Source organism: Podarcis filfolensis, assembly GCF_964270895.1.
Source record: "Podarcis filfolensis genome assembly, chromosome: 11".
NCBI lineage: Eukaryota > Metazoa > Chordata > Lepidosauria > Squamata > Lacertidae > Podarcis > Podarcis filfolensis.
In genome coordinates, this window is record NC_139613.1 from 27079867 (window position 1) to 27103487 (window position 23621).

Below are 23621 nucleotides of genomic sequence, written 5' to 3' on the forward strand. Positions count from 1 at the left end.
TCTTCCATTTGACAGCTTAATATTAAAAATGGGTATCGCAAATGGGTTTTTGTTGTGTCTTTTTTTTACTTAACATATTTACCCAGATAGGGTAAATCCAGACTAAATGGGGGTAGGGGGAATAAGGGCTGGCATTTTGATGCCAACAACACTGTGTGGGTGCTGGAAAAATCTGGATACATGTGCAGTACTGATACTACAATAAAGACTCATCACCATCAAGAAGAGCAATTTCAGAAAGCTGTCACATTATTGTTCACACATCAGAAACATTTCCCACTTCTTTTTAAAGCACTGAATGATATATTGTTTTTCTGGGCAATGACATTGAAAATAAAACCTGTTCGTTTTTAATTTTTTAATTGCACGTAATACCATTAAAACAGTATTAGAATAATTTTCATATGAACAAACTGTCCTGATCCAGTTAGGCCCCAAATGTTAGGACAACACAGTAAGAATCCAGCATTTTATGCTCATACATCCTAGCAGATTGGGAACTCTGTATGTTTATATGTGCCACACTTGAGGTGCCAGGCTCTGCCTGTCAGTCAAAAATAAAAATAAAAATGAGTGTAACTGAAATCAAGATGGGCAATGTTATTAATATCAATAGGAGTGCTAATCTGGTCAGAGATTATATGGGGTGTAGAGACTGAAAGCAGTCCCCTCTCCCCAAATCCTAGCAGCCCCACCCATCTTGACTAGAGGTAGGCCTGTGTGGGTCAGTCCTCGACTAGCTGGATTGCAGACAATGAGCACACTCCTCCCAATAATTTATTCTTGCTGGGCCCTGTGAAAATGCATTGGAATCAATTCATTTCAAAAGGGACCAATGGAGAAGTTCCTGGCACCCACCTGCAGTGAGTGTAGCACAAACATTTTGGCAGTCCTTCAGTATGCATCACAGAAAGTAGTAAGTAAAGAGATAACTTGTGTGTCTTTGTGCTATGTATGATCACAGAACCTAATACTGAGTCAAACTTCCGGTCAGTCTAGCTCAGTCGTGTTAGCAGCTGCTCTTCAGGGCACCAGAGAGCGGTCTCTCCTAGTCCTACCCAGAGATGATGGGGATCAAATCTGCAAAGCAGATGCTCTAACACTGAGCTATGGCTGTGTGTGTGTGTGTGTGTGTGTGCACACGCGCACACGTGTGCCTTATGTGAATGATTCCAGTGAATAAAAACAAATTGGGAAGAGAGTTAACCACCACCCAGGGACTTCGCATGTGGGTGAGTTATGTGGGCTCTGTGAATAACCTTACACTTTTGTTCCTAAGAGGAGCTTCCTTGATCTGCTTTTGAAACTTCCCCCAAGTATAAAAAATACTTTACGAAGTAGTGTTGGCAAGGGGGAATGTATGATGGAAGTCCTGTTGAAGCCACTGAGTTCACAGAATATTTATCTGGCTTGTAGTTCTTAAACATTAACTTATCTTAGAAGAAGGAAACAATGCCACCCCAAGCACATACTATCTGCTTTTTTTTTCCTGTCTTGACGTAGTTCGAAAGAAAATGTTTAGCTTTGCTTCACAAATTCTGGAAGCTCCATGCCCGTATGCAGGTGAAGGACTCCTGGTTCCTCCAGCACAAAGGCAGGGTGAGCAGCATCGGTGAATTTCTGCCGGATGGCAAACAGGAGCTGCCCTCTTTCCGCGTTGAAAAATAAGAGTCTTCCAGCATTATAATCCAGCAGAATGCCAATGCGGGGGGGCTGTTCTGTCACAATGACATCACTCATTTCACCACGATGGAGGACCTTATACAGGAAACTGCAGAAGAGTGCAAGATTAGGTCAACAAGAATTCACTGAACAGCCTATTGCAATATTTCTTTCTATCTGCCAGATATTAGCAAATGGAAACCCTTAATACACACATTTTCACACATTGAAATGCTCCCCTTTGGTGCAGATCAGTGCTGCGGTAAAAATAAGGGGGTACTATCCGGTTCTGATTATGTAATATATGCAACAACGTGTAGCGGGTTGCAATGATTTTGGAAGCGTTGTGATTGGATGAAGGAACGAAGGAGTCTGGAGCCGGATGAACGGTGTAGTCAGAATTGCCAAACCTTGGGAGGATTTCAGCATAGCAGTGATCATTGCTCCATGTCTGCTTGCCTGACGGAACCATCTGCCCTCTGCCTTACGCTGCAGTTCCCAAGCTGGCTGTTAGGCAGTTGAGAAGCGCTGTGACACACAGCTCACTGCCAACTGCTTGGCCCTCCCAGAATAGCTCAGTTGGTAGAGCACAAGACTCTTAATAGGGTCATGGGTTCGAGCTCCACGTTGGGCAAAAAGATTCCTGCATTGCAGGGGGTTGGACTAGAGGGGCCTCGTGGTCCCTTCCAACGTTACACATCTATGATTCCCCTGAGTGCTGCACAAAGGGACTTTGATGTCTGGGTGAGACAGCCCACCTGTCAATCATCTGGTATCATAATGACGCCAGGTGCTTGGCAGGTGGGTTGTCCACAATGAAAGTTGGCCTGCTTGGGTAGGGACAGGTAAGGATTTGCCATGCTCGGCCAAAAAGGGTCCCCATCCACTGTGCCTAAGGTGGCGGGTTAACTTAGGAGGTGTAGGCCTGGCTGCATGGCTCACACAGATCTGTTTGAGAACAGACAGGAATGGCCAGATGGCTGAGGAGGAACAACTAGCTGGCTGCCACCACTGCCGCTCAACAGCTGCCACCCGATGCAATCGCCTCGCTCTGTTTAATGGTAGTGCCAGCCCAGGCAATTTATCTGGATCCTAGTTTTCTCAATCCATGCCTCTGAGTAGCACTCTCACACACAGTTGATTTCTATGAGGATGGAGTGATGGAGTGTCGAAGAGGGCAATTTACCCAGATCCAGCTTATACCAACGCATTTCAATGGCTATTTGAAGGACTTTTTTTTATTCTATTTACCCCAGTTGTTCCTTTGGAGACAGTTCCTTAAAACGGCCATATGAGCAAGCAATCCATCACTCCTGTTTTAATGCGTTCTAATGGTCCTTTGGCCAATTCAGCATCTTTGTATATTCATTTGGAAGGAAGCAATGCATTCCAAGGGTCATTTTTTGTCATTTGTTTTAGCGTGTTGTCCTCCCCCCTCCCCAATATAGAGCCACCTGCTGTGCCAAGCTTGAAAAAAAGCTAAGATTGCTTTTACTAGCAGTATCTGTTCAAAGCCAGCAGATATTTTTGCATTTCAAGGTGAATATCAAAAGTAACAGTAGCTTCTGACAATGTCTCTTTTAACTTTGGATCCTCAGTGGTACTGATGGAATTGCATTTGGCTCTGTGGCCTTTTATTGCAGACAAGCATTCCACATTCCCATGTTGCAGAGCAAAGCAGCAAGGGTGGCCTTACCTTTTAACCCTGAACAGTCGCTTTTGCTTTGTTTAGTAAAGTGAATGTTTCGCGCTGCAGAGAAAACTGCTTTTCCTTTGGCATCCTCCAAAGGACCCCCATTGTAAACGTTTTGCTATAATATGCACATCTATTTCAATTAACAAAGAGTCCTGTGGCACCTTAAAGACTTAACAACTTTTATTGCAGTCGAAGGGTCCACTCCACTCCATGAAAGCTTATGTCATAAAATTTATTAGTCTTTAGGGTGCCACAAAACCCTCTGTTGATTTTGCAGCAGCAGACTAACATGACTGCAACTCTGGAATTTATTTCAATGTAATTGATTGAAAGTCAAGTGATTAATCAAATGACAGACCTAGGAGACGCCAAACACAAGTATTAGGTCATTCTGGATGGATGGACTATTCCGGGTTTTACTTCCCTAATAAATACGCAGGTCGCTCCTAAGCCACAGTCCCTCCCCCACCCAAAACATTAAAGTAATAACTTTGTGTAATCATTCATTCATTTCCAGGTGGTTAGCTTAAACAATGGCTTGTTGGAAACAAGCCAACGTCATAGCCACGGTTTGACGTTGGTTTGTTTCAGCAGGCGATAGTTAAAGATCAACCACAGTTTGTCAGGTTTCGACAAGCTGCAGTTTGTGAAAGCATCTAAACCTCTCTTTACAGCCATCCCAAAGCAAGAATGGGAAGGGAGAAGTGCATGAATCCAAAGATTGCCTCAGCTCATTCCCATCATGATAAACCATGTTTTAGCACTGAGGTCCATTTACCACCATTGTGCATAGGAAGCCTACATACATTTGGGTAAAAACACATAGGCTCCTGTAGAAACCACACCTTGAATGGACAGAGATTAGGAGTGGGTCTAGACGATGCAATTCCAGTCCCCTCTGGGTCAATCCCATCTGCACACACAGTTCTCCACAGAAGTAAATGACCACACAGGACAAATAATTCTGACCTGTTGCACAGAGCTGTTCCTGAGATAATTTATGTGATGCAAATTAAACACTTGAAATGTGTTACATACTATAAAATATTTCAGGAAGCGGGCACCTTGAAATGCAACATTACAAGCATTAAATATAACCTGCCATTGATGGTTATGGCTGTAATACTAAAACTCCTGATCAGATTATGGAAAGTGAAAGCCTAAGAAGCACCCACGGCGTAACCTTATCTGCCAGTGTAGAGGACAGGGAGTATATCATCAGAGCACTATTCTCAGTCACCAATCATCCAGACTTTCAGAGTCCTGGATTCTCTCCAAAAAAACATCCCTCTCCTTCGCCCTGTCACCTGCTAAATCATCAAGATGACCTCGGGTGAAGCAGCTATGGTAGAAATGTCTCATATACACAGGAAAATCAGACCAGGGAACAGACGGGTGGATCTTGTGGTTGGAGTATTCATTACAGCTACAAATTCCAGAGGCTCAAATTTCTGCTCCTATTTCAGTTGATGAAAGTTGTGCCATCCAGAAAAAACGGGAACAAAATATTGAGATGGGATTTCTTTGAGCCACTATAATCCTAAGTGTTCAGACTCAGTACCCCAGCTGTAAATGGGCCTTTTTCACAGGGTTGTTGTAATCATGGCAAGGGAAACTGGGTGCCAATAGATGTTTCCCTCCTGCAGCTGGTAGCAGCTTATTACAGAGCATGGATAAAGGGCTAGCATTCCTCCCAATGCATTGTGAACCTCATCTTGCTGCCCCCAGCTGTTGCTTAGCCAATGTGCAACTAGGCATCCATATTCCATGCCACTAGTGTAACATCTGGAGGGAGCATTTGCACATCTCTCCTGCACTGAGACATATGAATTGCTAGTGCAAGCTAGGAAGGATATTAATAAACAATATATCCTCTCCTGCCATCCTGAACATTCCCACAATCTCAACATACAAGAGGATGTCCAAAGATGTCCTCCTTTGGACATCACTTGTGCTTATGCTTCTTGCCACTTTCCATAACATCCAAGCTGTCCTCCAAGGCAGCACGTCACTATTTATTTATTATCACTCCTTCTAATGCTCAACTCTGGTGGCACCAAGCCGATCATTTTGTAGGCCAAGCAGCACTACCCACAAACAAAATTTCCAGTGAACCTGGGGGAACCTTGAGGGATGCAGAAGTACAACACGTGATAATAAATGACGCCCCTGTAAGTGCTGTATACCTTTTAAAAGTTGCCAGCTATCTTCTAGTGGCTTACAAATAGAAAATCAACACACACCCATGCACCCATAGGGGAAGGGAGGAGAAGGAATAGACTGGAAAGGACATGTAATTTCACAGCTTTTTTAAAAAATAAGATGTTCTTCATTACCTTGTCTTGCTAGGACAATGCAAGCACCAGGAAGCATTGTTCTGACCCAGGGTGCTGTCTTGTGGCACAGTAGAATAGCAGATCCCAACCTTGTAAGCTGAACAGTCACTCACAGTTGTTTCCCAGTAGTGCCATCCTCGAGCAGACAGGAGCTCACCCAGTACTGGGGAGATGCTGCACAGAGAGATAACAGAAACAAATGCAGCATTATATTGGCCAAAGTCAAAGAATGGTTTGAACCTTCGAACACCAGAAAGGTCCAATGTCTTCACCATGGGTAGGCAACCTAAGGCCCGGGAGCCTGATCTGCCCAATCGCCTTCTAAACCTGGCCCATGGACGGTCCAGGAATCGCCATGTTTTTACATGAGTAAAATGTGTGCTTTTATTTAAAATGCATCTCTGAGTTATTTGTGGGGCATAGGACTTTGTTCATTTTTTTCTCCAAAATATAGTCCAGCCCCCCACAAGGTCTGAGGGACAGTGGACCGGCCCCCTGCTGAAAAAGTTTGCTGACTCTTGGTCTTCACCTTTAACAGTGAGATTTCACCTGCCTCAAAAGAAGAAACAAGCCTGTGTTGCATTTTTTTATGTATGCATATTGAAATTTGTCCGTTGTTAAATATTCAGGATAGGAATGTTTGTTTGGCTTTGTTTTTAATCCAACCAGTTCAGTAACGAGACAGAGAAAGAGAGAGTGACAGAGAGAGAGAGAGATGTGCCCAGTATAGATTTTTACAAAGCAATTTTGCATAATATAATGTATTTTGTATGCTATTTTCACCAATTTGCGCATTCTTTCACCCTAGTACACACATTTTTGTACACACTCCTTTGTTCTGAACTGAATTAAGAATTGAATTGGTTGTGTTTTGGTTTGGAAATTGCTAATTTAGTGATTTCATGCTTCGAGGCAAACTGAAATGAATTCCTCTCATCCCTAACCTACATAGATCTTCACATCCTGTTGACAATAATGCTCAATAGTAAGGAGGAGTAAATATGAGTAGTACTTACCCAATGGCTTCAGTTTCCTCAGGAAGGCATATCATGGTTCCACTTGGTGACACTTGCAAAGCAGGGGCAGCTGTTTCTTTCATTATGTGAAATCTAGTTCCTGATGTGATTCATAGGAAAGAAATAAAACACCACTTCAGGGATTATTATTACATTGTGCATTTGTAGTGAATCACAAAATCTTAAGGCCTACAGTAATCACTGTCATTGAAACAATGTACAACAGAATTTACTAGAAGGCATTTGCATTTCCTTCTGAGACAGAAAGGAATCCTTTCCCACAAGTTAGAAAGTGTTTATCTACCTCTGGTCGAGATGAGAGCAGCTTCACTTTGTTCACTTGTCCCAAAGATGTTAATTGCTCTCACGTAAAAGAAATAATTTACATTGGATTCTAGGTGAACTTTCATTTCAGGTGGTTTAATTCCAGCCAGGGATCTGAAATATATAATAAACATATACTGAATTCTGTGGAAGAAAATCCATAACTGTTTGCCCTCTCAAAAATCACTCCTGCCCTCAAGCTGCTTTTCTCTCAGCAGGGACCTTTATTTTTCTCCTTAAAGAGGGGAGGAAGACAACTTGGGATTTTTTAATATATATACACACACAAACACATTTTATCAGTATCGATACAAAACAGTTCCAACTTAGACAAAAACTCTAAGAAGAAACAAGGTAAAAAGCATTTTCTCACAGAAACCATTGCCCAAAGTGCAATTTTAAAAAAAAAAATTATGGTGGGGGTGAGTAACAGGACCTGGCCTCCTGCAGTTCACCAACAGTGGGGCCACTCACCTGTCAATCACCAGGTGTCACTGTGATGCCCATGGAACCACAAGGTTCCTGACTGCTAGGTTATAGCTGCCTTTGGAAAGACAGTCCTTTCAAAAAGATGAGCATGATCACAGGGAAGGAACTTTGGAGATTGTCAGAAGCCATGTTTGCAAGAAGAGCTCTCAATGAACCACTCCCCCTTGCCAACCTAGTTTGGTGCATCAGCTTTTCAGAAATGGCTACATGACAAAATCCCCCCAAAGCAGTTCCAAACTGAGAAGACTATGAAATGGAAACAAAAGAAAAACGATGACAGCAATCCTAATGAGTGGCCGGGGATGCAGACCAGCAGATTCACTGTCATATCCAAAGCGTGTCAAGGCACAAGGAGTGTGTTTGTGAGGAGTTGCGTTCTGTTTTTGCTGCACCAGCTCAAAAGACCAACACTACACAATAACACTTCTACTGGACTGGAGACATACAATAGAGAGCTGAAGGCAGCGTGAAACTGGGATTGTTTTGATATCCCTTAAGCTTATGATAAACAAATTTTGCACCAAAACATGAAAACCCTACTTGATTGAAGATAATAGTGAGATAAAATATATCCATGCCCACATCACAGTTAACAGAGCCTCTACTTATATCAACTTCAATGCTCTTAAACAGGTTGTCAGACTCTAATGCTAGAAGCTGTTTTTTCACCAACTTCCACCAGATAGCACCAGAAGCTGAAGAATAAAGGACATATCTTCTCATGGTTGATTTCTTTTTTTAAGCATTATTCTTTGTTCATAAGTATAGTCAATGTCTTTTTACTTCATATATATTCTTTATGCTGAGCAAACAGCAGTCACTGTCAACACAGTTCTGCATCAGAGACCCTGAGAGGACTGGTCGCTACAGTACATATCATTTATTTATACAATGCCCTTTCGCCATTAAAAAAACCTGAAGGGTTGAAATACATTCCAACTTCAAAGAGAGCTGTTTTCAGCTAGAGTGGATTTCAAAGACTTTCATATTCTTCTTGCATGCCCAGCCACAGAGACCCCAACCCCAACCCCGGCGCACCCAACTGGGTGCTGTGTTTGGGGGTTGGCTGGGCTAAGTAGATGGAGGGCGGACCTGAGGGAAGCCTGCCTCCCTCAGGTCCACTCAGCATGGCGCCCCCCCATGGCTGCCGTGGATCGGCCCATTTGAATGGACGAGTTTTGGCAGAAACCTGTGAGCCTCTGCAGCTGCCAAGGGGGACAGGGAGACAGGCAAAGATGGTGCAGCATGCCCAAGGGGAGAGGAGGTGCCGCGTCGGGCTGCAACCACTGCTCACCAGGAAAGGTGGTAAGCGGCCATTTTAATCTGACCCTATTTATAGGCTCCTTCACTCTTATCCCAGAATAATACAATAAGTACAAAATCAAATATAACTCAGCTTCATGAAAACGAGTAGCCTGTCAAAGGGGAATGTGACTGCACAGCCTCAATTCAACAAGGCACATGTGTAATTTCAATCAGGTGAACATTTGTGCTCCTGGTTAGCATCAGCGACAGAGGTCACCTGTCCAGTTGATGTGTTGCAGTTGGGAAGGGGGATCTCAGTGGCAAGGTCTGCTCTGAATACCCACATTCAGTGAACAAAACCTAAATCAGGGATGGGAAACCTGAGACTTTTGAGATGTTGCTGGTCTGGAAACAAAGCCTAATGAAGAATGGTTGAAGGAGCTGGGTATGTTGAGCCTGAAAAAGAAGAGACTGAGAGGAGATATGATAGCCATCTTTAAATATTTCAAGGGCTGTCACATGGAAGAGAGAACAAGCTTGTTTTCTCCTGCTCTGAAGGGTAGGACTCGAACCAATGGATTCAAGTTACAGAGGTACCTCGGGTTAAGTACTTAATTCGTTCCGGAGGTCCGTTCTTAACCTGAAACTGTTCTTAACCTGAAGCACCACTTTAGCTAATGGGGCCTCCTGCTGCCGCTGCGCCGCTACCGCGTGATTTCTGTTCTCATCCTGAAGCAAAGTTCTTAACCCAAGGTACTATTTCTGGGTTAGCGGAGTCTGTAATCTGAAGCGTATGTAACCTGAATCGTCTGTAACCCGAGGTACCACTGTACAAGAAAGAAGATTCCGACTAAACATCAGAAAAAAACTTTCTGACAGTAAATGCTGTTCAACTGTGGAATGGTCTCCCTTGGGAGCTTGTGGACTCTCCTTCCTTGGGAGTTCTTAAGCAGAGGTTGGATGGTCATCTGTCATGGATACTTTAGCTGAGATTCCTGCATTGCAGGGGTTGGCCTAGATGACCCTTGGGGTCTCTTCCAGCTCTAAGATTCTATGATTCTATGACTCTCACTCTCATCAGCCCCAGTAACCATGGCCAATAGTCAGGCAAAAGCAGCAACCAAGGGATCCAAGTGGTAGCAAAGACCACTGATATTATTCACACATTCAGCAAAGTGGTTACTTTCCCCCCTGTAAGTTGCCTGTGTCAAGTGTGCTGATTTCATGGCAAACTAGAGAATATTCAGTGCAGCCTTAATGAAGACTAGAGCAGGATATGCGCAGGGCCTTGGCACTCGGATACCAGTGCCCTCCTACATATCATCCACACATCCACAATATTTTCACATAACAAATGCTAGCTGTTCCACATTTCCAAGGAAGTGCCAGCATATGCAGTAAGCTCAGGAAAACAAACGCACACTCACTGCGAACAGAGATAAGCAGTCGAATGCAGTCAACCCTCCCATATGGGAACAACTCGTAACAGAACTGCACAGGCAGAATGCTACATGGCAAGGTATGTCCAGTGTGGGTCACCTTGGGAGTTTATTTACTTAATAGGCAGGGTATAAAAAGTTTTAAAGAAATAACAATTTGAGTGAAATGACTCCTACACCATATATTTAAGTCTCTAGGGTACCACTTTGAACAGTCATGGCTCCCTTCCCCAAGCATTATGTGGTGTAAACCACTGAGCTGGGCTTGTTGATTGGAAGGTCGGCGGTTCGAATCCCCGCGACAGGGCGAGCTCCCGTTGCTCGGTCCTGGCTCCTGCCCACCTAGCAGTTCAAAAGCACGTCAAAGTGTAAGTAGATAAATGGGTACCGATCCAATGGGAAGGTAAACGGCGCTTCTGTGCGCCATTTCGCCAGAAGCGGCTTAGTCATGCTGGCCACATGACCTGGAAAAACTGTCTGCGGACAAACGCCAGCTCCCTTGGCCAGTAAAGCGAGATGAGCGCCGCAACCCCAGAGCCGTACATGACTGGACTTAACTGTCAGGGGTCCTTTACTTTTTTTAAACAACTCTCAGCACCCTTGGCAAGCTATAGTTCCCAGGATTATTACAGTTCGAGGGCACCTTCCAGCCACGTAAATGAACTAGAAGGGGATGTGGAGCAGGAACACATTGTGGAGGATGTGGAGCACATTGAGGAATGTGGCCTGGAGCTGAGGTATAGCCCAAGGAGCCAGACAGAGAGGGCTGGAGGGGTACATTTGGCCTCCGGACCTGAGGTACCCTGCCCTAGAGCTAGTGTAACTAAAATGACAGCAAGGGAAGAGCATAGATAATGTACTGCTAAGATATTGATCACAGCAAAGGGGGGGAATAGTTCATTCATTTCTTAGTCTCCAGATCAGCTTTGGGGTTTAATATAATGTAAACTATCACAATCTGTTGAACAATAGGTTTATCCACCTTACCTTTCCTCTGCTCTTTCCAGGCATGGTTCATGTTCTGTGTGAGAGTGCCCGGCCTTTGTTTGCTTTCCACATGAAAACCCACTTAAAGCTCAACTGGAGCAAACAGCAATCTGCAGAGAACCCAAATTGACATTTGCTCCAGTTGAGCTTTAAAGAGCAGTTTTTCATGGAGAAAGCGCAGGGCCTAAAACCTCCCCCATGCTCAGACCCAGAGCTTTTAAGCACAGACCTGTGCCTAGAAACAGCAGGGCAAATGGGAAGTGCGGATAAGCTCTATGTCACTCCTATCACAGAAGAAGGTGTGGTGAGGTAATCAGTCTTTTAAAATACGCTGAGAACTACAGATGGTCTATATCGCAGAGTCTATATACTACAGCTATGCACTTTAAGTACCACTGAAAATAGAATGGCTCCATTGTACTAGCAGAGCGTGACAGATCCTGGCAGTCTTTCAAGATTACGCGGTTGCTATGAGAGCTTTTGACAGAATGCAGAGGACATAAGAAAAAAGGGACAAAATACATTACTTTTTAAAGGTACCATTACTCTTCCTCTAAGACAGGAAGATCCTAAGCACATTCTACAATTTTTGGATTGTTCCCTGCCCCGCCCCCCCTGCAAAAAAGTCATGGGAATCAAACTCTATTGCTTTTGGCTACAATCTACGACTAACTGTGCTCCTCCTCTTCCCCTCTAATGTACAATGTTATCTTTTACTACACATAAAAAATGGTGAACTGTTATGCACGTCAGTGCTTCATCAGTAGGATCATTTTTACTGTAAGCAATGCAACTGATTTATCTGGGAATTAGTGTGGATGAATGCAGCGGGAATTCTGTTACAGCGTCTCCTACAGGCAGGGAGGATGAAGGGGGACTTCACAGCTGGCAATGACTGCTTTGTCAGGTTCAGTGTTGGTTCTGTACAAATTGCTAATCAACATTTGCTTCTCCTCCCTCTGACTGATAATGAACTAAAGGCAAAGGTAAAGGGACCCCTGACAGTTAAGTCCAGTCACGGACAACTCTGGGATTGCCGCGCTCATCTCACTTTACAGGCCAAGGGAGATGGCATTTGTCCGCAGACAGTTTTTCCACGTCATGGGGCCAGCATGACTAAGTCACTTCTGGTGCAATGGAACACCGAAACCAGAGCAGTGCATGGAAGCGCTGTTTATCTTCCCACCAGAGCAGTACCTATTTATCTACTTGCACTGGTGTGCTTTCAAACTGCTAGGTTGGCAGGAGCTGGGACCGAGCAACGGGAGCTCACCCCATCCTGGGGGTTCGAACCACCAACCTTCTGATCAGCAAGCCCAAGAGGCTCGGTGGTTTAGACCGCAGCGCCACCCGCGTCCCTTATAATGAACTAACTTGCTTCAACTCTCCCAAACTTCTGTTCAGGAGAAATGACTGGAAATTTGACCAGTTATAGAAAACTCCACATTCTGCTAACCGTGGGTGTAATCCTTTGCACATGCAGTAGGAAGTAAATTCCATTGGATTTAATGGGTCTTACTTCCAAGTAAATATGCTACATGTCCTCATTGCTTCTTACACTACAGCTAACAGATAAGCCATTTACTAAACGAAGGAATGAAAAGAAGCCGGGTGGATGGTGGCTAATGGATTGAAGTTGAATCCTGACAGAAGTACTGTTTCTGGGGGACAGAGGGCAGGCAGGTGTGGGGGACTCCCTGGTCCTGAATGGAGTGGCTGTGCCCCTAAAGAACCAGGTGTGCAGCCTGGGAGTCATTTTGGACTCACAGCTGTCCACGGAGGCACAGGATAATTCTGTGTCTACCAGCTCTATCAGGTATGCCGGCTGAGACTCTACCTACCTGCACACTGTCTTGCTGGAGTGGTACATACCCTGGTTATCTCCTGCTTGGACTACTGAAATATGCCCTATGTGGGGCTCCCTTTGAAGGTGACTCGGAAACTACAACTAATCCAGAATGCAGCAGGTAGACTGGTAACTGGGAGAAGCCACTGGGACCATATCACATTGGTCCTGAAAGACCCTAAGTACGTTTCTGAGCACAAATCAAAGTGTTGGTGGTGACATTTAAAACCCTAAATGGCCTCAGCCCTGTACACCTGAAGGAGAGTCTCCACCCCCATAAATATGTATACAGATATATATTTATAAAAGTAATGATGCAGTAGCAGTAATTAATTATAAATATTTATGTTTTCATTAGGGGTTTATTATTAGGGGAAACCCTCTGGTATGATATTACTTCTAACTCGTAAAGCCATAATGTTGGTGCATTGTAGGAGAAAGTTAAGCTGGAATATAAATGGCATTTTATTTCTATTTTAAAAAAATAAAAATAAAACAAAATTTACTTCCCATCAAGAGACTTTACTGCTATATTCTCCCAACTGCATTTATCCAACTGCTTGTTGAATCAATGACCCTCATTTGCGGCTTCCTTTGATGATTCTAGGAAATTTGCTTTTATTGCTGATTCAATTCCCCTCTTTCTGTATGAAAGACACAAGGAATTATGCCTTCCATAATTTGCTTTCTTTTATTTAAGGGAAATAAAGAGAAATCAGCCACAAAAATAGCTCTCCTTAGCTTCCCCTCTAGCTAAGCATTCTTTATCATGAACGCTAGTGACGCTAGAGAACCAGGCTGCTTGGATTTATCCCATTTTCTTTGCCATTAGGTCCAGTCGTGACCGACTCTGGGGTTGCGGCGCTCATCTTGCTTTATTGGCCGAGGGAGCCGGCGTACAGCTTCTGGGTCATGTGGCCAGCATGACTAAGCCGCTTCTGGCGAACCAGAGCAGCACACGGAAATGTCGTTTACCTTCCCGCCAGAGCGGTACCTATTTATCTACTTGCACTTTGAGGTGCTTTTGAACTGCTAGGTTGGCAGGAGCAGGGACCGAGCAACGGGAGCTCACCCCGTCGCGGGGATTCGAACCACCGACCTTCTGATCGGCAAGTCCTAGGCCCTGTGGTTTAACCCACAGCGCCACCCGCGTCCCTACAAATCAAATAGGTTTGCATTAAAATGTGAGGCAAACCAAATGTCTCTCCCATCTGTGGACTAGAAATCTGGCAAATGCAAATTTCATCAGATAGCTGTTTTTTGGTCCTGTTTTTTTCCAGGAGTGTGAATTTGGCAGGTTTGCATTAACATGTGAACCAAACCCACCCAATTTCTCCCCACCCTGACACTAAAGCACTATGTTATGGCAACATTTAGATGAGTCTAGTTTGGGACAGTAAGCTACTTGATACAGAGAGTTTAAAAAACTTGTGATGGAATCTGTTACCAAAGCGCCTTCTGTCCATGTGGAGTAGGCCTGGTTTCAGGTTGGACCTTACTCTTCACCCAGGTAACAAATGCTCAGAGGAAGACTGATTTTCAAATCATATTCCATAACACAAAGCAGTGCTAATGCATCTAAAATTCTACTCAGGTTTCGAGTGCTGCTCTCTTCTTAATTTTGATCACAGGGAGACAAAAGTGTTCCTTCAGCAAGTTTTGCTATTGCAAGCTGTTTTGAACAGACAGCTTTCTGTGTCTCCACAAAGCTGTAATAAACACAGCAGATGTGGCAAGACTGAAGAGCTTGTGAACATCACTTCTGTTCTTCAGATGTGATCACGAGCACAAATAGACCGTGTGCTTGAGATAAGAAGTCACACTAGGGATTTCAGTGGCTATTTCATGCAACCAGCATGTTTTGTGTATGCACCTTCTCTCTGGGGAAATATGGCTTCTTTAGTGTGGCAGGTCTTCAGAGGAGCTGGAAGGGAGAGCTTTCTCTCTCAAAGAATTACAGAATTGTAGAGTTGGAAGGGTTATCTAGTCAAATGCCCTGCAACTCAGGAATTTTTTTGGCCAATTTGGGGCTCGAACCCATGACATTAAGAGTCTCATACTCTACCAACTGAGTTTTCCCAGAAGTCAATATCACAGAAAAGTTGCAAAGCTGCTTAAAACCCCCCACACACTCACCCAAATTAAAACAAAATGTGCAACCACTAAATGAATTGCAAAAATAAAATAAAAGAAGTTTTTTTGAATCATAGCAGTGCTCTGTCCTTGCCTTCAACTAATGAATTAATTACCCCAGTCTTTGCTCTGGAGCTCATCCTTCTTTCCCCAGGACCGACACAGCTCCTGGGATGGAGGCCAGTATGCAAATACCCATTGCTCCCTTTAACAACTTGCATTTGCCAGCAAAACAAAATGCAAACAAAAAGCAAAAAAACAGGAAGAGAAAATGGTTCTCAGGTCCAAATGAACCATTATGCTAAGTAAACTATAGAGGAGGTGGCACAAGCAAAATGGGAGCCTCCTAACTTATCCTTTTTCAGCTAAGGAATTCACTGATAAGAAGAACATCGCCATCCTTCTTCCAGGACTGGGCTCCTAAGCTCAGAGCATGGTACAATTCCTCCTCCATCACATGCTCCATCACCTGGGCATCCCTCCCCAACCTTGTGCCTTCCAGATATTTAGGTTTGCAATGCAGCATCAGCACCAGCCAGCTTGGGAAGATCTGGAGGGTGCCAGGTTGGGAGAAAGCTGATCTAGTGCATTATTATTATTTTTTTGCAGGCAGGAGAGACAGTGGAGATCTGCTCAGCATGTTTATTACACTTGTAGCCCACAGGTCCACCAAGCAGCTCAGGGAAGCATATAGGAGGGATATCCCATTGTCTCTTTATAACAGTCATTCCATCAGGCTGAACAATATCAGTTTAGGGTTGTACACAATGTAGTGGCATATAAAGCAACTGACATTCTTGATCCACTGGCGAAATGTTTCACATCAGTGGAGCAGAGCTGCACAAGCGGAATCTGTTACGCACCAAGTTTCCATTATGGAAACCATTATGTTGGATTCCTCTGTTGCAGAACATTATGGAAACCATTATGTTGGATTCCTCTGTTGCAGAACATTAAAACTCACCCATTTGCTAGCGTGAGAGCCCTTGACCTAGTAGACTGAGAAGCTGGGATACATCTGAACTGCTGTATCTCTGATACAGGCCCAGCATCATCCACTGAGTGGATAGCAGTTAGGAAGAGTGCTGCAGTTATGCCGGCCTTGCTGTCTTTGCAGATGAACTCAACAGGAGATAAAGCAGCATGCATAGGATGTTGGTGCAGATAGGTCAGCCCAAGGCCTCGTACATTTAATCCATTTCTGGAGGGCTTGGACAGGACCCAAGGAAGCCTTTGGGGTTTAGTCTCTAGTAGTTTTGTTCTTTAGTAACACAAATTAAAGGTATTTCTGATTTTCCGAGTATAATCTCAGAGATTAGCATCTGGCACAAATGTTAATCTCCATGGCAAAGCTGATCTCTCTTTCTTAGGAAAATCGAGCCGCACAAAATTATTTCCCCTCAAAATAATCCCAATTCTGGAACATTCCTTTTAGCTTCCAATCCAGCCCATCTGCATTTCAGAGCACAGGGGACTGACCTCAGACCTTCTCCTTCAGGAGAATACTGTCTGCAGTACTCAAGCGTGAAAGAGTCTGTTGCTTCTGGGTTACTGGTGCTCCATCGGATGGTGGCAGCGTCCCAACACACACTGCATTCTTCTGCCTTTATTACAGGGGTCGGGGGAGCTGCGAATACAACATCGTGTTAGCTCTGCTTCATAGTGAAAGCTGCAGTCTTTATACGCTGAAAGGAATGAGCGCATCAGTATTGCTAATATCAAGCTGACACTCCTCATCAATTTCTTTAAAGTCTTTTCCCCCCTCCATATGTTTTCCTTCCTCAAATGGTAATAATACCCATAGTGATAAGATCTAGACAAACTTCTTCTTCTTCTTCTTCTTCTTCTTCTTCTTCTTATTATTATTATTATTATTATTATTATTGGAGAGGCCCTTTGCCTCATTTCCTTTTTGGAAGGAGGGGGGATCACAGCTAGCAATTAAAACAATTAAACTAAAAATACAGCTGAGTGCAATTAGCCTAAATCATGAGGTCTTCAATCCTACACTAGTGGCCTTAACTACCCCTTAGATTAAATGTGTTGCTTGCAGTAACATCAGGAGATTCCCCCTCACCTCCCTGTAATCCTAGGTATTGGGAGGGAGCTAGTTCCATCAGTACCACAATGTGTGGGAATACACCACCCTTCGACTATGAGAGGGAGAGGTGGGCTTTAAATGTAATAAATTAATTGCTAGCCACCAGGTGTTGAGTAATGTACATGTGGGCAGTACTGCATTTTGTCATGTTTAAAGGTAAAGGGACCCCTGACCATTAGGTCCAGTGGTGGCCGACTCTGGGGTTGTGGTGCTCATCCCACTTTATTGGCCGAGGGAGCTGGCGTACAGCTTCCAGGTCATGTGGCCAGCATGACTGAGCCACTTCTGGCAAACCAGAGCAGTGCACAGAAACGCCGTTTATCTTCCCGCTGGAGCGGTACCTATTTATCTACTTGCACTTTGACGTGCTTTCAAACTGCTAGGTTGGCAGGAGCAGGGAACGAGCAACGGGAGCTCACCCGTTGCGGGGATTCGAACTGTCAACCTTCTGATCTGCAAGTCCTAGGCTCTGTAGTTTAACCCACAGCACCACCCACATCCCTCTTGTCATGTTTAGCTGTATACAAATCATTGACATTGTTGTCATCATCATTGGCATGTATGAACCAGCCCAATATGCATCTCATAAAGATATCCATCTATTTGAAACATCTCTAAGGTCATACTTGCACAAAGATCAATACAAGGAACATCATAGCAGAGGCCACATTCTCCATGCATTCCATTAGACACCCTCTGTATTAAACACAGAAAAACTACAAACACCGGGGAAATTTGCAAGCTACTTACCTGTTCTAAATGTGGATTTGCCACTGGGAAAGCTACATCCTGAGTAGTTCACAGCCATAACCCACACACTATAAGAGTGACCTGGTTCCAAATCTTCCAAAATGCAGTTGCTCTCCTTCACAGTAACGCGGTATTCTTCTACCAAGCCTAGAGCAAGTAAACACACACAGGAAACAAGTCATGAGAATGTCACGGCAGGTCAACAATAACTCACAAGGTGTCAGTGAAATTAACTCTTTATTCAAAGAAACAAAACAGCACAGGTCTAGTGAGCACAGCAACTCCTCCTGCTAGATCTTTTCCCAATAAGGCAGTTGCGAGGACTGAAGGTCCTTGCCTTTCCACTGCTCTCTAAGACTCCTCCCTCCAGGTCCTTTCCAAGCAATCTGAGACCACACCACCTTGTTTGTCTCTGTTCTGCCCTCTTCATACCTCTGCAGGTTCTGAAAGACTAGAGGGGAAGGGGCGTTTGGGAGCCAAAACATCCGATTTCCAGGTCGTTCAACAACCAAGGTATGGCTGTACTATATTTTAGAAACCAGCTCTGCTATTCATAGTATCTAGGTAGGTACAATTCTGTCTAGTTGGTACTACTGTATCTTATTAATATTGTTCCTTAACAGTGTGCACCTTTACACAGAAACAAGTCCTACTTTGTTCAATGGAGCTTATGCTCAGGTAAGTGTGCCTAGGATGCAGCCTAAGAGCACTTTGAGGCCAATGATTTTGTCACTTTTATTTTCATTCATTGTCACTACTACCCATGTATTTCTTGTATGTACAGTGGTACCTCGGGTTACATACGCTTCAGGTTACAGACTCCGCTAACCCAGAAATAATACCTCGGGTTAAGAACTTTGCTTCAGAATGAGAACAGAAATCGTGCTTCTGCAGCACGGCAGCAGCAGGAGGCGCCATTAGCTAAAGTGGTGCTTCAGGTTAAGAACAGTTTCAGGTTAAGACAGACCTCCAGAATGAATTAAGTACTTAACCCAAGGTACCACTGTATATTCTTCAGCCTTGGTTTCCTACCCAGCCTTAATAAATGCTGAATTTCTACAACTCCACCCATGCATCCACGCATCCAGATTTTGATGCGGGTTGTCAAAAAACTGGACACGTAAGAATGGGAAAACAGCACCTTGAAATGAAGATAGCAAAGTAGCCGTTTTAGCTTCAATAGGGATGCCGCCCTTATGTAAGAGAAATACATTAAGATTGCCCTCCAATAAGGAAAGAGGAGGAATGAGAGAATGGGCAGGAAGTGGTGCAATGCAAGACTTGTGACCAAAACAACAGCAAGTTTAATGCGGTCCAAACATTTGCGCAAATAACCCCAGGAACTGGAGCATAAGAAACAAAAGATCACTGATGTAGTGCACATTTTCTGTGGCTGATGAAAACTGCCAGTCTAAAACATTCTTAGATGCTATCATATTGCTTTTGTATCATGTCTTTTATTGCTTTTGATTTACTCCTATAATTTGATTCTATAAACTTTCCCCTCTCCAGCTTCTCCAGCCAGCAGAGAGGCACCATCACTCACGCACCACTTTGTTCTCTGTTTCCTGGGCATTCCTCCATACAATAGACCTGGAAAAAATCAATGACATCATCTTCATTCACAGTCCAATACACTGCAATCGATGTGCTTGTAGCTGAGTTTGGATCCTGAGGTTGTAATTTTGGAGTCTGTGGGACTGCAAGAAAATAGGCAATCAGTTATTCATACACCTCTCTGTTTGTTGAGCATTCCAGGCTGCAGCTAGGAATGGATAAATCTGTCAATATGTCTCATTTTTCTAGCTGTATATTCAGTCCTCCATGTTTCCACAATTTGCCATTTTTCTTTAAAAACATTCCTCATGATAATTCCCTAGCATTATAGTGCAAAAATCTCTCTAAAAAAATATTTTTCTATATAGTTTTGAAGAAGAAGTGTATGACCCCTAGAACTGCCCTCCCAGCTGCTCAGGAGTTTGAGCCTTCAGTGTAACTGATCAACACCTTTATGGGGATTTGAGAAGACCTAAGAATGTGTCTATTCCACCTAAGCATGCAGACATTGGGGCTATTGATCCTAACTATGAAGGATGTCTGCAAAGAGAGGTTCAAAACAGCATCCCTCAGTATTAAATTACTTGGTCGAACAAAAGAAAATACTCCCTTCCTCTCCTTCCTTGGCAGATTTCCATTTGATGTGAAATGAACATTAAGATCCATATTAAAAAAAAAGAAGTTTTCTGCTTTCGGTTATTTTCTGATGCAATCATGAATTCCTGTGGCACTAACAAAGCACATGCTGACACCAGCAGATTTTCTGTGATTAAGGAAAAGAGCTGCCTGTCATTCAAAACATTCATCTTTCCCATCACGGAACACAAATGAGATTATATTTCCTTATTTACTCAGGCTGGAGACAGAATAATTATTTCAGCGAGCATGAAAGCCTGTTAACCCACCATGGCAATGAAGTAGGTGCTAAAGTAGAGATGGAATAGTGTATATCACAGCATTGGGGGGTTAGTTTCAAGCCTTCCACACCCAATGCCATTTCCCCAACAAATTTCCCTCCAAAAAACCTGCTGTTTGCCCTATTTTGGAAATCTCCATTAAGAAAAGAAGTGCAGGAGGAATAACGTTATACACCTTCTTCAACATTGTGTTTCCCTATCAGATCCCACCCCTGGGATTGATATTTTTTAAAAATGGATCCCCTGTTATTTAGTTTCACCCCCTTTCTACCATTTGAAGTTAACAGGTTTTTGTGGAAATTGAAAAATTTACGAAACAGAGATTGAAATCCGGTTATCTCGTTGTCGGAGTTCTGTCAAAATTGCACCAGCAACAAGTATACACACAGAGAATTTTATTTATTTATTTTTTTACTTATTGCAGGAAATTTTGACTGTTTGGCTTTGAGATATTGTATATGTGTATATCATTATTATTTTGTGTATATCATTATTATTTTGGCATTGTAAATATCATTTAAGACTCTCAAGTATTCGAAGGTGCTGAGTTTTTTGTATATTACTGTCAATGAAATCACATGCAGAGTGATATACTCTGTATTCCTGGGAAAGTGATATTGAGACTGAAAAATCTGCAAAATCTCTTTGTCTGGAGGCAGCGTCAGAGCAAAAGAAATGAGGGCATACCTCACAAGGTACCAATGCTTCTTGCTAAAACATTTTTGTGGTGGTCCAGTTTCCATCACTGTAGTGGTGGAACATCAGTCCAGGTCAATTAGAGTTTTCACTTAGGCATGCAAGACAGGCAGGGAAGAATCAAGATCTAAGCTGGAAGAGTTTCTGACACTCTTGACAGGGACTGGCCCAAATAGCAGCTTCCCACACTACTGATTCAGCACTAATCGAGAAATGGGGTCCTCCCTTAAAGAGGGCACGTATTGCGGTGAAACCTGGACAATCGACACCCTGTGTTGTGGGTGGGTACGATTGGTCAGCCACAATACCCGATTGGTAGGTCCCTTGAAGCTGGGTTCAATGGAACGCAGTCCAAACAGTTCGGGGACCTTTTTATGCCCATGCATGAGACCCAGAGCTTCCTCTTTCGGCGCATGCATTTGGAACACCCGCCCACCTCTCCCTACTTTTAGGGCTTGTTGCGCTTGACCTTGCTATGCCATCGTGTGTTGTCTGTCATTGGAACAGGGACACGGCAGAAATTTTCCCCACTTGGCTGATTGGCTGTTGCCATTTGGGTTTCGCCTGCCGCATAGTAAATCGTCACAACTTGTAAGGTTGCGGATAGGCTCTGGTTCAGGTGATAGGGATGGGAGAACGCTCTCACCATCCCTATGTGAAGGGTATTCCATTAAAGGAATCCAGGAACTCGGTGGTTTGGTCAACCCCTGTGAGGGAGTTGTGTCCGTGCCTGAGTCCAGGGGGACATTTGGGTGGTGGAGTTAGCCCGTTCCCAGCTTTCTGCTTATTCAGGTGTTCACCCTTGGCTGACCTATGCTGCAACCCTGGGTCAGCGCTACCTGCATGGCCGGGAGCTAGTCAAACCAGAGCCAATGCAACCAGTCACTTTCTGTGACCAATAAAGTTGTGGCCTAAATTCTGCCAAAAACCAAACCAAAAATTTGAGTCAAGTATGAATTTATTGAGGGGGGAGGTTTCTGGGTCTGAACACGCAAATGCAGGAAGTGATTCAGTTCTAAGTACAGGAAGTACTACTGCTGCAGAAAGAGAGGAAGGAAGTTGATGCAGGACTTTGCACATGAATCCTTCATCTGGATGGAGTCACCAGGGCTGAATCCACTAAACTATGTAGTCTTCCATTGTGTTTGTGGGGATGTGCTTAGTTCCCTTACAACTCCCATATGTGGTTAACCAACACACACTAGACACTCTCCAAAATTCTCTTTTAAAAAAGAAAATTGCTTTTCTTGTGTTTTTCAAATGGAAGACACTTGTATATTTTGAGGGAAGGTGTGAGATGAACTAAACAGCAGGCTTCTTGTGAAGAGACATATATTTATACACAGTGTCTCAGCTTTACCTATGGGCAAATAGCAGGCGACCAATTTTTAAAACAGTAATTTGGATGGATTTTGTTGCTGTCACAACCACAATTTGAAATGGTATCACTTTAAAAAGCTGGTTATACATAGCTGATTTTGGCACCAAAATCTATTTTTCTCAAGAATGACACACACACACACTCAACAAACATAAAATTAGATGCTGGGGAAAAAGTGAAGGAGTGGGTGGCTGCAAATGAGCAGTTCTCAGAATTCATATTTCTTGTTAAAATGCTTTACAAGAAAGCTAATAAAGCAACATCGGTGGGGTGGAAAATTAGTTGCTTTCTGTGTCCCTGAAAAGGAACCAACCTATTAGATATGTAGGACCATGCAAGGGACCTCAAAGGTCATCTGGGTCAACTCCCCGCTACCTCCAAACTGATGCAGGAAATCTCTAGCAAAAGAGAGATCCTTGCCTTCTTCCAAGGCAGACTTGTCCCATCAGGAAGTTCCTGTCACAGATGCAGCTGCTCAGCACTGCTCAGAACATCAGGATTTGTTTGAGTGAGGGAGAGGCAATGTGGGTTTCAGCCCCAGAAGGGACCTGAGGGCAAGGCATGTTGACGCTTCCTGGCCAGAAATAATTACTAAATAAAGAAGTGAGCCATGTATTTGCAGGGGCAATGTTAAAAGGTGGAAACTCCAAGCACAAGGATAGCTTCCAGGGGAGATGAGCAGGCATGTGGTTGGGCGCTGTGTAAACGGGATGATGGGCTAAAGAAGCCACTGGCCTCACCCAGCCGGCTGTTATGTTAACAAGCTCTCCTTTTTCATATTGCCCCGGAAGTACAACAAGAGGAAGCGCAGCTCACTTGAACTCCTTCTTTGGGCCCTTGCTTATACAGTGGTACCTCGGGTTACATGAGCTTCAGATTACAGACGCTTCAGGTTACAGACTCCGTTAACCCAGAAATAGTACCTCGGGTTAAGTACTTTGCTTCAGGATGAGAACAGAAATCGTGCTCCGGCAGCGTGGCAGCAGCAGGAGGTCCCATTAGCTAAAATGGTGCTTCAGGTTAAGAACAGTTTCAGGTTGAGAACG

At 43.8% G+C, this 23621-nt stretch overlaps 1 protein-coding gene across 4 annotated transcripts in view; it reads right to left on the reverse strand.

Annotated features, from left to right (window-relative positions):
* Window positions 1–343: 343 nt before the first annotated feature.
* Window positions 344–23621, reverse strand: part of CMYA5 (cardiomyopathy associated 5) — a 49518-nt gene continuing 26240 nt past the window's right edge. For all 4 annotated transcript variants that reach the window (XR_014539617.1, XM_083575970.1, XM_083575972.1 and 1 more), the window contains 7 exons: window positions 19575–19724; window positions 18025–18171; window positions 16653–16800; window positions 7015–7148; window positions 6711–6810; window positions 5695–5868; window positions 344–1771 (listed from right to left, as the gene is read on the reverse strand). Coding sequence is in view for 3 of the 4 variants with exons in the window: in XM_083575970.1 (XP_083432096.1) it covers window positions 1519–1771; window positions 5695–5868; window positions 6711–6810; window positions 7015–7148; window positions 16653–16800; window positions 18025–18171; window positions 19575–19724 (1106 nt within the window). In the remaining variant the exon portion in view is untranslated. The remainder of the gene's footprint in view (window positions 1772–5694; window positions 5869–6710; window positions 6811–7014; window positions 7149–16652; window positions 16801–18024; window positions 18172–19574; window positions 19725–23621) is intronic.